Here is a 13,741-nt window from a genome sequence, read left to right as displayed (position 1 = left end):
CCGGGGCCGCCGCCGGGAGGGGGGCACCGCACAGAAGCTGCGGCCAGCGCACGTCCCCCGAACCAGAACGCACGGAGCCCTGCACGCCTGCAGCAGGCCACTTTTCTTTTTTTAAAGTATTCGGACCTTTTTTTTTTTTTTTTTTCCCTTTTCCTCCCCGTTTAATTTCTTTTAAAAAACCAATTTATTTAAATGAATCCGCGCGGGGCGGCAGAGGCGCGGAGCGGGAAGCGCTCCGCCGCGGAGGGCCGGCAGCCCCCGGGCCCGCCGCCTCTTCCTCCGCACGGGCGGCGGTGGCGGCGCGGGCCGGCAGCACCGCCCGCGGCCCCGGAGCCGCCCCTCCGCTCCGCCGCGCTCCGCGCCTCCTCCGCCGCCCCACCGCCGGCCCCAGGCCCGCGCCGCGATGGAGGGCGGGCCCGTACCGCGGGGGGCTGCTCCTCCGCCGCCGCCTATTTTTTTTCTTTTTTTTTAAAGCACACCCCCCCCCCCCCCCCTCCTCATTTCCCCCTTTTCTTGAATGAAGCGTGAGGCGGAGCTCTAGGAAACCACCGCGCCCGGCTACGCCGCGGCGGGCCGGAGCCTCCCCCTCGGGCTCCGCTCCTCCCCGCGTCTCCCCGCCCCCCGCCGCTCCGCTCCGCTCCCCCCGCCGCCGCCGCCGCCGCCGCCGCCGCCGCCGGGAGAGCTCCCCGCCCGCGCCCGCCGCCGCTCGGAGCCGCCGCCGCCGCCGCCGCCGTCCGGAGCTGCCGCCGCCGCCGCCGCCGGCAGCAGCAGCGCGGAGCGTCCGGAGGAGCCGCCCGGAGCCGGCGGGGTGCGCGGGGCTGCGCGGGCGGGCGGGCGGGCGGGCAGCGGCGCCGCGGCCGCGGTCCCCATCGGCACCAGTCACACCGCACACACGCCCCGTCCGCGCCCCTCTTCGGCAGCGCCGGGGGCTCTTCCTCCGCCGATACAAAGCTGCTTGGGAAATGGCAGCGGTCAAAAGCAATTTTCCTTCTTTATTTTTATTTTCGTTTTTTAATTAATCTTTTTTTTTGCGCTCTTTCTTGTGAAAAAGAATTAATTTCCTAAATACACACAATTTTTTAAAAAATTTTTAAATTTTTTTGGTGTGTGCGTGCGTGTGTGTGGAAGCACCGGGTTCCTGCGATCGGTGTCTGAATGAAACTACGTAAATGCCTATGTCTGTACGTTGCACTGGAGGGAAAAACAGAGCACTTCTGCGAGAGCTTGGATTCAAATGTGGTTCATCTGGTCTCCAGGATTTTCCGTCTCTTTGGGGTTGTTCGCCTTCCCGGGCTGCGAGGCGGGATTTTCTGAGCTTTGACACATCTTTGGAGATGTCTGTTAAACAGGAGTCTGGGAAAAAACATTTGAAATCGTAGAAATTTTTTTTTTTTGCCCCTTTCCCATCCCCTTGGTGACTTGAAGCATCAAAGCGACCAGAACTTAACGCTTCTGAAGACTTGTGATGTGTGGATTTTATTGTTGCTATTTTTCTTTTAGAGGAAACTTGACAGAGGAACATATTTATAGTCCAAGTAAGTACTTTACAGAGGAAATTTAGTTTGTATAACTTAACAAAAAACCCCAAAACCTAGTGTTGAGGTTTCTAGCATAAAGTGCGTTGGATTAACGTCCATCCAAGGCTGCTTAGCAAATCGTGTTGAATTGCAGATTTTACAGTGCGTGTTCGTCAGCTCCTTCGTGTCCATGGTAGTCCAGCACCTAGGGGAAAATGCACCTGATTTTGAGTCGGTATAATGTTTTTTAAGATGTATTTCAACACCGAGGAGGAAACGGTCCTAAAGTAAATTTGTAATAAGTAATAAATGTGCACCTGGAAGTAAAGTATTTACAGCATTTTAATCCCTATTTATGCCGTGCATCTCAAACCGAGGAGGAAACACTGAGAAGACAAAAGTACCTCCGACACCCCGAGAACTCCCCCACACCAGCATGAATGAAACCGTGTCCAATACAATAACTGGATTATAATTTTTGGTATTATTAATTTTATTATTATTGGCTGCTTTACTTTTTTGGGTTCATCCTGCTCCTCTTCTTCCCTCTCCCTTCCTCTTGCTGCTTCCTCTTGGGAATTATGGCTCATCCGGGGAGAAGAGGCTACGATAACCGGGAGATAGTGCTGAAGTACATCCACTATAAACTCTCACAGAGGGGATACGACTGGGCTGCCGGCGAGGACAGGGCACCCCTGCCTCCAGGTCTCTCTGTTCCTGCTGCTGCTGGGACTTCCTCTGATCACACTGGGCTGGTGTCTCCGCACCCCGAGCCCCCCGGCTCGGCTGCTGCTAGCCACGCGCCCCCGGCCGAGGGGCTGCGCCCCGCGCCCCAGGTCGTGCACCTCGTCCTGCGCCAGGCGGGGGATGAGTTCTCCCGACGCTACCAGAGGGACTTTGCCCAAATGTCTGGCCAGCTGCACCTGACGCCCTTCACGGCCAGGAGCCGCTTCGTGGCCGTGGTGGAAGAGCTCTTCCGAGATGGGGTTAACTGGGGCAGAATTGTGGCCTTCTTCGAGTTTGGCGGTGTCATGTGTGTGGAGAGCGTCAACCGGGAGATGTCTCCCCTCGTGGACAGCATTGCTGCCTGGATGACTGAGTACCTGAACCGGCACCTGCACAACTGGATCCAGGACAACGGAGGCTGGGTAAGTCCCCCAATTTCTTGATTCCTCTCCTGGCTCTGGCCCGTGGCTGGTGGGACCCCGGGTGGGGCAGTGCCCGGGAGATTGCGCTCACGGGAGCAAAAGTTTTGCCCAGGGGTTGTCTGCGCTGGGGTGTGCCAAAGCAGTGCAGGCCTTTTGCCAGTTGTCACGTTTCACCTCAGTGCAGGGTTCGGTGGAGTGGTTTGAGGTGGGGGGAACAGCTACAGCTCGTGAGCGAAAGGGATGAACGAGGCACTGTCTTCATCAGTGGTCTCCACTTTCCTGTGGTCTCCACTTCTTCTGTCCTCCCTTGCCTGTTGGCAGAACCAAGGCAGGCTCCTAGCCAAGGCAGGGTCGTGCAGTGGGAGGAGGTGGCAGAGATGCACATCCATCTGCCAGGGAGAAAGAGGCACATTGTGGCAAGTCCCAGGCAGTGTTGGGACAGCAGGGACCACCTGTGTGTGTGTGCATGCAGAATCCCTACCCATGAGGGGCAATGCACCAGACTGGTGTACGACAAACACGGGATCCCAGTGTTACCAGCAAGCAGTGACATCAGTGACAGTGTCTGCAGCTGTGGTTGTCACTGGAGTGGGGTTTTATGGTATAAGATATGTCTAGAGTGAAAAATCTTTGTCTTGAGATGAAACAAAGGTGCTGGGAGCTGTGTCTGTGGGATTGTTCTTCACATTTGTTTTGATCCGATGGGTGGTTGTGTTTCTGAGGTAGGGATCACCTCTGTCTGGGGCAGACTTCAGCATCAACTAGAAAGGGAAGATTTCCACTTGTGGAAAATGGACAGCTTTTTCACTTGTAGTCAGTCAAATGCCTTTCCTTTTTCTCTCTCCCTCTCTTTCCAGAATAAGTAACTGCATTGCATTAGAAGGGTATTCCTTTCCTTTTTTTCCTTTATCAGTTGATACACTGGAACAAAATGTGCTCCCAGCTGCTCTCCCACAAACTAAACCTGATGTGTGCGTAAAGCTTATGATATTACTGTTTTGGAGGGAGAAATGGCAAAAGTTATACTGAAAAAGAAAGCTGGGTTGAGAGCTGGCATAACTCACCTGGAAATGGAGGTCAGCTAGGTAGGACACCGGCAATTTCGGGTTTGGTCTCCTGTGAAATACAGAAAGCTGACTCAATTACACAGCACACTTTTAACAGGTGTGTGTAAAAAATTATAAATTACATCTAAGTTTCCGAGTTAACATGTTTTTCAAACCTGGTATTTGTTAGCACTGGGTCTCTTGGTAATTCAGTGTTAGGCTAAATAATGTGCTGCCTGCACTGACCATCTCTGTTAGAAAATGAAGGCGTTGCCTTCCTTGCTGCTGAACCTGCCTTACTAAAGGGGATTCGTGTCCAGGGATGCAGAGGACATCTCCTGCTGCTATTAACAGAGGGAGCAAGGCTTTGGGGCCCTTTTCTCAGCAGGAATCTACATTGCGCACCTCCCAGCGGAGTGCTGCTGATCCCTGGCTATAAGTCACACTGGAGGCAGGATTGTTCTCCTGCTCTTCTCTGCTTCCATCAAGAAGAAAAAAAATTCAAGATTCATGGGGCCAGAAGGGGGAGTAAAAATGTGTGTGTATGTGTGCGCGTGTGTGTGCCTATGTATTATATACAAATACACGCACATATACAGACACACACTTATGTATATACACATATACACGCAGAATGACTCCAGCACTTGGTTGTTGGGACCACACTTGGGAGAGGGAGGTCTATCCCCTGACCCCCTAGTTCATGGATCACTACAGAGGGTTTGTTAGTGTTGTGGGGGTCTTTTTTCACAAAACAGATAACTGGGGAAAAAAAAATAAATCTGCATGTGGTTCAGGGTTTTGGAGACCTTGGCTTGTTCAGAGACGAGCAGCTAAAGGGTTAGGGATTTTGCGATTGCACTTCTGGGCTGGGATGCCTAACTTGTGCGTAAGTCCCTCCTCAGGCTGGAAGCCCGTCTGCGGAGCTGGGGCCCTCGGTTCGCTCCAGAGCCAGTGAAGTCATTCTGTTGACTCCAGTGAGCTTTGGATCAAATTGTAAGTGTGCTGGGGATGTATTGTCCTGTGGGTGTACTGTGTAAAGGGAAACATAAATAATGAATAAAACTGAGAATGTGAAAAGACAGGTGTTACCAGGCGTGATTGGCCAGAGGAGGTGAGTGCTGGAGCTGTTGCTCGACAGTTAGAAGTACAAGAAACTCAGACTGTAAACAATGACTGCCTTTAAAAGGAAAGGATACTTCTTATCTATAGCCGTTTAATTGTTTATTGAGGTTCCCGATCAACAAAAGCTCCAGAATTTGGATGCATGTGATACCGTTTACTGTCGCTTGTTATTTGTAATGTACACATGGAAGACGTGCAGAATACTACCTGAAGGTGGCTTTTGCCTGTCCCTCTGGTACATGACTGGTACCTTTGAGCCCTAGCATTATTAAACACAGGCAAAACCTTCTAGCTGGTTACAAAGAACGAAAGACTAACTTGAAGTTGCAAACACAGCTTTTGGGATCCTCTCTCCAGGCAGAAGAAATCAAGGAGGGCATGGGGCAGTGGATTTCTTTTTTTTTCTAGATTTCAGGATCTGTCAGTGTAAAAGGATGCTTTAGTATATGTGCTCAGTCTTCAGCTTGCCGCTTGCACCATACCCCATGGATCAACCTTATTCATAAATGGCTCTTCCAAAGTAGCCTTATATGTGGTCATGCTTGCTAGAACTTCAGCACAGCCACTTCCAAGATCTCCCTGTCATGCAGGGTGCTACAACAGGCAGGAGCCCTGGCTGCTGTACCCTTCTCCTCCTTTGTATTTTGGCTCCCTGGTATTTTGTGGAGTGGTAAGTTTATTAGAGGCTGCACAGTACCAAAGAAGAGAGCATCACAGTTAGTCATGAGAGGATGTTTTCCACAGCAGGTAAGCTGGGCAACACAGGCCTTGTGTTGCATGAAGGGGTGGCCCCGTGTCTTACACTCAGGTCTGAAATTTGGTTGACACGTTTTTCTTATTTGTGTGTTCAGTCTGAATCCATTCTGTAAGTTGGCAGTATGTTTTCAGGATGTGAATTCTTTATATTGCAAGGGAAACAAAGAAGGAAAGCATATTGAAGGGCAGGGTGGGAGGGGGATATAGCTGGTGGAGTATAAATTTTAGACACTAGACATTGCTGATAATGGTGTCTGAGGTTGTTAATACCCTTACAATACACAGCCTCTTGGGTTTGTTCAAAACTTAGAAAAAGCAGCAGATGGGGACTGCACGTAATCTGCATTATTAGCTTGTGGTTCTGGTGGCAAATAAACGCCGCTTTCAAAGATCTTCACTTTGGCCAGGATACCACAATATTGTACTTAGTCCTGATAACATCTTAATTGTATTAAAAAAGAAAAAAGAGGAGAACTCGCTCGTCTCTGCAATTTTGTGGTACTTGGTATAATGTATGCTTTCTGATTAAAAACTTAATGGCTTCGTTTTGATTTCCAGAGCTGCAGAAGGACTGTCTTGGCAGTGGCCTGTGGCACTTGGCAACTTTTTTGACATTGACATGGGGAGCACTGAAGGGATGCAGTCGGTGTGGGAGAAACAACTGTGTTTGTCTTGCAGTGTTGGGTTCCCTCTTTGGGCACTCAACCTAACAGATGTGGGAGCCATGCTTAGCTCTGGGCATTTCTAGTCCAACATATGGCTTTCTCCCCAAGCTGTTCAAGAAAAAAACAAGAGCATGAGCCCTACAGAAGGAGACACAGGCACTGTCATATTTACATAGATGTGTACATTTCTGATTTAAAGGAAACCGAGGTGAGAGAAACAGAAAATTCAGCCAAGAACAAAATTTTAAATGACTGTATTTACATTCGAACCAGGAATGCAATGGCCATGTGTTTTCATTTGATTCTATTGCTTTATTGTGGTTTTTCATATTCTGCTCAAGAGTTAAGGTCACATAGGGGGAAGGATTTAGATGTCTGAAGTGGACCTTAGGTGGAACATAAGCACTTGCATCCTCCAAGTGCCTGCCTAGCCAGAGCAGTGACAGAAGTCCCTGGCTTCTCACTGTTCCTCACCCCAGGCTACTCAGGAGCTGCTTCTGCCATGAGAGAAGGGAGGCACTTTGGGGCTGTGTGGGACACTGTTCCCAAGAACCTCCATGTCCCAAAGCTGGCAGGCACCCTCTGGACCAGCTGGACCAGCTGTTGTCACTTAGGCACCGTCATCGCCTGCAAACGCATCTGAGGGGAAGCCCCCACTTTTCCTGGTGGCTCCTTAGTTTAGGCCTCTCCTGAGCTTTGCCAATCAGGTTTTCTCCAGCCTGGCAGTGGGGCATCACATCTCCACCATCTCAGGAGATTTCACCTTCCAGATGGCTGCTGATTTTGCTGAGGTGTCTTCCCTTCTGGCAACAGGGCTCATTCTGATTCTACAGGGGTGAGATTTCATTTGGTGGAGGAGGAAGAGCTCGGGTGTCTGATTCCTGCAGTCTGATGTGTTTTCTCAGGTGGCTGTCCACAGCCAAATGAATAAATGCTTTTTAGATGAGCAACAAGACCCCAGGTTTCCCTTCTCTTGAGCTGACTGTCGTAATAACAAGAGCTTCCTCTTTTATTTTGTGCCTAGTAAGTCATTAATTTTCTTTGCTTGATGGAACACCTTGGAAAGGAAGCTTGGAGGATCGCTGTGCCCTGCAGTGGTCCATGGCTGTGTCATGAAGTGGAGGGACGGCAGATGCATCTGCCTCCCGGACAGAGCTAGAGATCCTGGATCAGTGTGGCACAGGGCCCTTCCAGAGCTCCTGTGTGGGGCACTGACCAAGATCCCATCCCTTCTGGGCTCTGGATTAGGGCTGCTCTGCCAGGCACCTACCTGCACAACGCACTGCTTCATAGGCAAGTTCCGAGCAAAATCCTCTTGCTCTGTCAGCACAGGACTTCACCTTGCTTGGAGAGTGCTTTGCCAAGTGCTTTGCCAAGGAGAGCATGGAGCAGAGGCGCTCTGACTTTCTTTAGCGGTGACGTGCGGCCTTGTAACGACTCAATCCCCAGTGGGGCTAACCCCAAGTCACTGTTTGACTGGTAAAAGGAAACTATCTGAAATCCACTCAGTTAAATAAGTGAATTGGCAGTTTCAAGTGTTGCACCTTCTAGGTCCTTTGCCAGTCTTTGTGGCTTTGTGGGTTTATAATCGAATTCTCAAAATATTATCAAAATATTTTTCTTTTTGCTGTTGCTGAAGAGCAAGAAATTCATTCTGTGGAGGATCTGTGTTGGAACAAGGAGGAGAAGAACTAGGGCAGAAAGAGAAAATTATTGTGGTTCTCTAGTCCCTTTCATTTATAATAGCTTTCTCTGTAACTTGCAAAAACAGTAGGCTGCATACTTTCTCAGAAGTCTGTTTTATTTCTAAAAAAACAACAAAAAAATGTATTGACTGTGACCTTTAAAATTTCAGAACCAGGGGTCTCACTTGTGGAGATGATGTCATTTGCCTTGATCTCGCAAAGAACTGTAAAGTTCAAACAGCAATCCTATTAAAAAGTTTTACTTTACTTTCAATATTGAGAAAGAAGTTTGTTCTGTGCCTGCACTAACACAGGCATCTCCGGAGCTGCTGTGTTAGCTCTGCTGGACAGTAAGGAGCTTAGTTTTTTGAGTATGTAGCTTGAAATTCAGAGTCGGTAATCCATGAAGAAAATCCAGTTGAATTTTTCTGCCGAGGCACAAGCCTTCCTCCGATGGCAAAGCACAGCTCTAGCAGGAGAATCACAAGACCTATGCAATGATGTGTGAAATTGCATGTGGAGCAGAAGCATTTTCCCAGCGGCCAGATCCCAGGGCCTGGGCTTTCTAAGGCAGCACAGGAACTTTGTACTGCATTGCCAGCAAACATTAAGCCCTTGTGCTCAATACAGGTGTCCTGGATGGGAGGGTCATCTCTCTGCAGGTTGGACCTGGCACGGTGGAGGGAGGTGGATGTAGAAACAGGAGTGGCACTCAGGTGTCGCTCTGAAACCTCTGCAGTGGTTTTTGTCTCGTGTGGTGGTTTGTGCCTGGTGCACGGAAGGCCAGCCTTGTGCTCTGCCATCGCCACCAAGGGATGCTGGCCTGGCCCTTGGGGCGAGGGTGGCTGAAGTGGTGGCTCTTCGCCTGCTGGCACCAGATGCCAGCAATCGTGCTGTGTGTCCTTGTCTCCCATCTTGCTCTGCAGCCCCCTCGCCCAACCAGCCCAAAGTCTTTTAGCACCACGGTGCTGCCCCAGGGCTCTGGGAAGGCAGCTGCCACTGGCTTCTGACCTGAGGTCTGGGTAGCCCCAAACTGGGTCAGCAGCCTGGGCAGACACGGAGCTAAAAAACAATGTGAAAGATCTGACTGAACAATGACTATCCTTTTAGGAAAGAGGATTTTTTTTCTTGCCTGATTCATTTACATCCCTTTAGGTGATCAGGGTTACGGTGAGAAGTTCTGGTTCTTTGCCTGTTTTTGCCTTCTGCTTCAAGGTGGACCAGCAGTCTTCAGCTTCCTGACTGCCCCCTTCCATCCCTGCTGCTGGCGCTGGGCATTGGCCGCTGGGGAGGGTGCTGAGCTCTGCCACCGGCCATCAGGAACTGTGTGTGCCAGGTGTGGCTCTGCCCTGCCCACCTCCATCCCTGTTTTATTTTCCTTCACACCCTTGGGAGGGTGGAGCCCAGCCCTGTTTGGTTTGTTGGTTTTTTAGAAATAATTTATTTATGAGCACCTCGTGGCTGCCCTCCTGCTGATTTAGTAATAATAATAACAACATTTGTTACTCAGTGGCAGCAAAATACTGATTATTTCTAAGGGCAGTACCGGCCTGTTTTATTTTCCATTTCATATATAATAATAGGATGGATGAAGGTGTGCAATGCCATAAATCTTCTCTTCCCCAGCAGGATAACATCCAGGCCTTCTTGGCAAACATGAATGCTGATGACAGATTTGAGGGATTTTTATTTTACTCTGGCTTTCAGTCTCATTAACAATCTGATGGCCTATTTTTTTGCCTTTTTTTTCCTTTTGGCTCCCGAAAGACTATGAAACCAGATAACTTTACCAAGTGCATCTAAAAGTCTGGAATTTATTTTCTGTTATTTTATCTTAATGTTAGTTTGCTGTCATAGTTATTGTATATTGATAGATTTTGCAAAATTCCCCCTTGCTGGAAAGTTTCTTGCGAGTTTCTGGATTTTACAGTTAATGAGTAAGAAAACAAATCTGATGTTAGAAAGTGTTGCCATTGAGTTCAGTAGGAACAGGAAGAGGCACTTAATTGGACAATTGTAGTTGTGTTTACTTTGTATATGCGGCAAGAAAAATAAGATCAAATGGAAAAACCACAGGTTTTCAGCTAATAGAGAAAACCAGTCTTTTCTGCAACACATGATTAACCTTTGGAAGTTGTTTTCATGGGAAAGCTGTGAGTGGAAGTACTGAGTTGCATTCAGGAAAGGTTTAGATATTTATTTGTAAGAGTAAGAAAAACATATATGCTTCTGTTTGAGTCAAATTGCTTGAAAGGGCAGTCACAGACCTTGGGGTAAATTTAACATCAGCTGCTGAAATCAGATCACCAGGTGCTGAGGGTAGAGTTTTCTCCAGGCACTTCAAAATTATTAATTCCATTGCTTCTCCCCCAGAGCACCTGGTGTTGGTCAGTGACTGGGGATACTGGGATGGATATGCTGCTGGTCTCATCCATCCAGGGAAAACTTACTCCTGCATGTGTTTTGTTAAGGTAATTGTAAATGCACTTGAAGTGTTTCTATAAGACCACCCTCATTACAGAATTTACTCCTGTGCTGACTGGAGCTGTGCATTGCCGCTTCTCACTTCAAGCTGCAAGCCCATCCTCCTTGTATTTGTCACCGAAGTTCTGCTAAAAGAACCAGGTGCTGGATTAGTGCTTTGCCTTGATAATCTTAGAGGTCTTTTCCAACCTAAATGATTCTGTGATTCTATGATTTTGAGTTAGTTGAAAGAAATAGTCTGCATCCCTCAATGCATACATAATTTTATTGCTATTTTATTTAGGAAGCATAAAAAGAATAATTCCATTTTGTTGATTGAAAAGGCAGCTCAGTGGGTTTCAGGGTACTTCAGTGAGTAATTAAGAATGTGGGACAGGTACAATCAAAAAGAAAAGGCCTCATTTTACCCCACGTAGTGACTGAAAGAGGCCATCGCACAGTTGTTTGAGAAAGTAACTAACAGTCAAAACTTAACTTCCTCTTCTTGGCTGTAGTACTGAGTACATGATAGGAAATGGGGCAAATCACTAATATCTCTCTTTTTCAGTTAACCCATATATGAAATAGATGTTCTTGTTATACAGCACACAAGGTATGGGAAATCTGTTGTTGTCCACCGTGCTGTCATGAATTGGGCTGATGATCTATAATTTAAAAAAAAAAAAAAAAAAAAAGAGTGATACAAGGTACAATTTTGAACAAAATGTCCAGTTTAATAATTTGGAGCTTAGAATAAAGCTGACCTGTAGCATTACATTTTGTCATTGCTGGAGCTTGCAAGCCTGGGAAAGAGCAAAGTAAATCAGATTGTGAAACTATCTTGGGTGAGATTTGAGTGGAGAGGAGATAAAGGAAAGAAAAAAAAAAAGTTAAATGGAAATTAGACTTAAACTTTTTCAGCTCCACTGTTTGCATATGTTTAGCAATGCTTGTGATGGAAGCAGATTAAAAAGATCAGTTTCAGGTGTTAATTTCTAGTTTATATGTAGGGGAAGGGTGAGCAGTGAGAAATGGCAAGTGACAGTATTTGTGTTTTCCTTTTAGTGTCAGCCCAGTTCATTGGGTGTTTCAAGAACGAATTTGTCTTTCCTTTTCTATTCCCACTGTATGTAAAAGCTCTCTGTGGCACTTCAGGGAACGAGGAGTATAGGTATATCATATGCTCCTGTAGGAAGTATCTTTATACACTTGTATTCTCCTGTTTTCATTCACAAGCTTCGTTAAAATGTTCAGATGCAAGCAGCAGAAGCAATTTTTAACTTTTTTTTTTTTAAATGTTAGTAGTAATCAAACCTTTTGGCTTAACCATAAGCTTGAAGTACTCTTAACTGTCTTGCTGAACTGAGGCTTAGGATACAAAATTCTTGTTGCGTGCCTTGGAAAGACTTGCCTGAGTCAAGAATGCAATCTAGAAAGATGGGATAAGGCCACAGACAGCAGGCCAGTGAAATCTAGGGACAATCCTGTAGCCTGTTTTTGTGATGGAGTAACTATTGCAGACTTTGTCTCTAAAGGAATGAGCTCCTTTCTTAATATTCTTCACATGTTCAGGCTGTGTATTATAAAATGTAATAGAGGATCCTATTTCTAATCTCTTATTTTTAATAGAGAAAAAAGAGTAAGAAATAAATCAAACATAAATACACTAGTAAATGAGTTGGCATTTCCATTATCAGAATAAGGTGGTCAGTGCTGTAGGGAGATAAAATCTGTTGAAATTCTCAAGAATGAACTCACAGCTTAAGTTAAAAAGAAGACACTAAAGAAACTGAAGTAAGTACTTCTTCGTTCATAACTGAAGCAAATTCTACATTGTGCTCCAAGTGTCTGCAAATTTTTGCCCAAGTCAGACCTATCCAAAGCCTCTCTCCTGAAGTGATCTGGCACATCACACTAAATCACACTCTCCAAATATCTTATCCTCAGTCTGCTGCTGGATGTGCAAGGTCTCGGATATAGCTGAGGAGGAATCCTAATGCCTGTGTTGTTTCCAGGTTGCAGCTTGACCTGTTCCTTTCTCTGTTTTCCAGATCTGCACTAATTAGCAGCACTGCTGTGGAGCTTGGCTGAGGGAAAGGCTTTGCTCCTCACGGGGCCATAGTGCCGCAGCAGGGCGCCCTGACAAGGGAGAAAATGAACCAGTCTCTTGAAATGTCAGGTGGCAATCAAGGCTGCAAGGAAATGAGCCGGCTTGGAGTCTGTTCAGGCTTCTGCAGTAGCTCACAGCTGTCTGCAAAAAATCCCTGCAGTAGAAAATCCGTGTATTTGGCTCCAGACTGAATGTGTGGAATCCTTGCCCATTTGGAGTCAATAGCTTTTTTTTTTTTCAGTGTGGGTGCTAGGACTGGTGGTGTCTAGCCTCCGACAGCAGTGAGTGTGTGGGCAGACCCAGACAGGGATCAGGAAAGTGTTGTACAGAGCCTTGGTTACAGTGGATGGTTGGGCACAGCTGTGCAGTGGTGGAAAACTAGAGCAAGGCTGCCTTGGGCTTTTCCTTGTGAGTGCTTTTCAGCCTCCCCAGGCATCCTCACTGTAAGGGGAGCCCAGGATGTCATGCACATCCTTCTGACTGAGCCTGTGTGGGACAGGGGTGGTAGTGTCCCACCAGGACCACAGGAGTTTTCTAGAAATTGGTCCTGCTCAGCTTGGCCGGTAAAGCTGTTCCTCAGCCCCAGAGGCAAGCTGGGGAGCCTCCCTGGTGCTCTAGGAGCATGAGAGGGGGGCCTTTCCACTGTGCTCTCAGTCTGAGCGGCACGGGTGGTGGGGAAACCTGCCAAGGCATACCTTTGTACCTTTTTTTCATACCTATTGAAGGGGATTGTTTCACAAGGGAATAGTGTATTTATTTTACAAGCAACTGGGTTTTTCCTGCCTTTTTAAAAAAAAGTACTTTATTTTCCCCAACGTGGTGAGTATGCTTGTGACATGGTAGTACATCCTTCAGACTGGGACTTTTGTGTGAGTTCAGTGGACCAAAGGAAGAGGCAGCACTGGCACAGTTAGGCTGTGTAAACTGGCCTAGGGTTTGTTTTAGAAGACTTGCTTCCTTTTTTTTTTTCCCTCCCTCTACTCCATTCTTTTCCCCCCTGCAGACACAATACATCATTCTTGCAAATGCAACTGTTTAACTTTAATAACTGGCCTAGAGCAAAAACTGACAGTGGGAGAGGAGCTGTTTGGTTTGCAGTTGCTGACAGCTGGAATAAACTACCTGTTCTTTTGGAAGGGATGGACAGGCGGCTTGTTTGGTTTTCAGGAGACTTTGATCCCTAAAGAAACTCCTCTCAACAAAAGAAATAATGACTGGAACTGTGG

At 47.3% G+C, this 13,741-nt stretch overlaps 1 protein-coding gene across 1 annotated transcript in view; it reads left to right on the top strand.

The window, feature by feature from the left end:
- Positions 1-726: 726 nt before the first annotated feature.
- Positions 727-13,741, top strand: part of BCL2 (BCL2 apoptosis regulator) — a 97,142-nt gene continuing 84,127 nt past the window's right edge. The window contains exon 1 of the mRNA XM_066186807.1: positions 727-2,665. Within this exon, the coding sequence (XP_066042904.1) occupies positions 2,099-2,665 (567 nt within the window). The 5' untranslated portion in view covers positions 727-2,098. The remainder of the gene's footprint in view (positions 2,666-13,741) is intronic.

This window comes from Chamaea fasciata, unplaced genomic scaffold, assembly GCF_029207755.1.
Source record: "Chamaea fasciata isolate MVZ Bird 193981 ecotype frontalis unplaced genomic scaffold, bChaFas1.0.hap1 SCAF_1, whole genome shotgun sequence".
NCBI lineage: Eukaryota > Metazoa > Chordata > Aves > Passeriformes > Sylviidae > Chamaea > Chamaea fasciata.
Note: the sequence above shows the minus strand (reverse complement) of the source record. Positions and strands in the feature narration are given on the sequence as shown.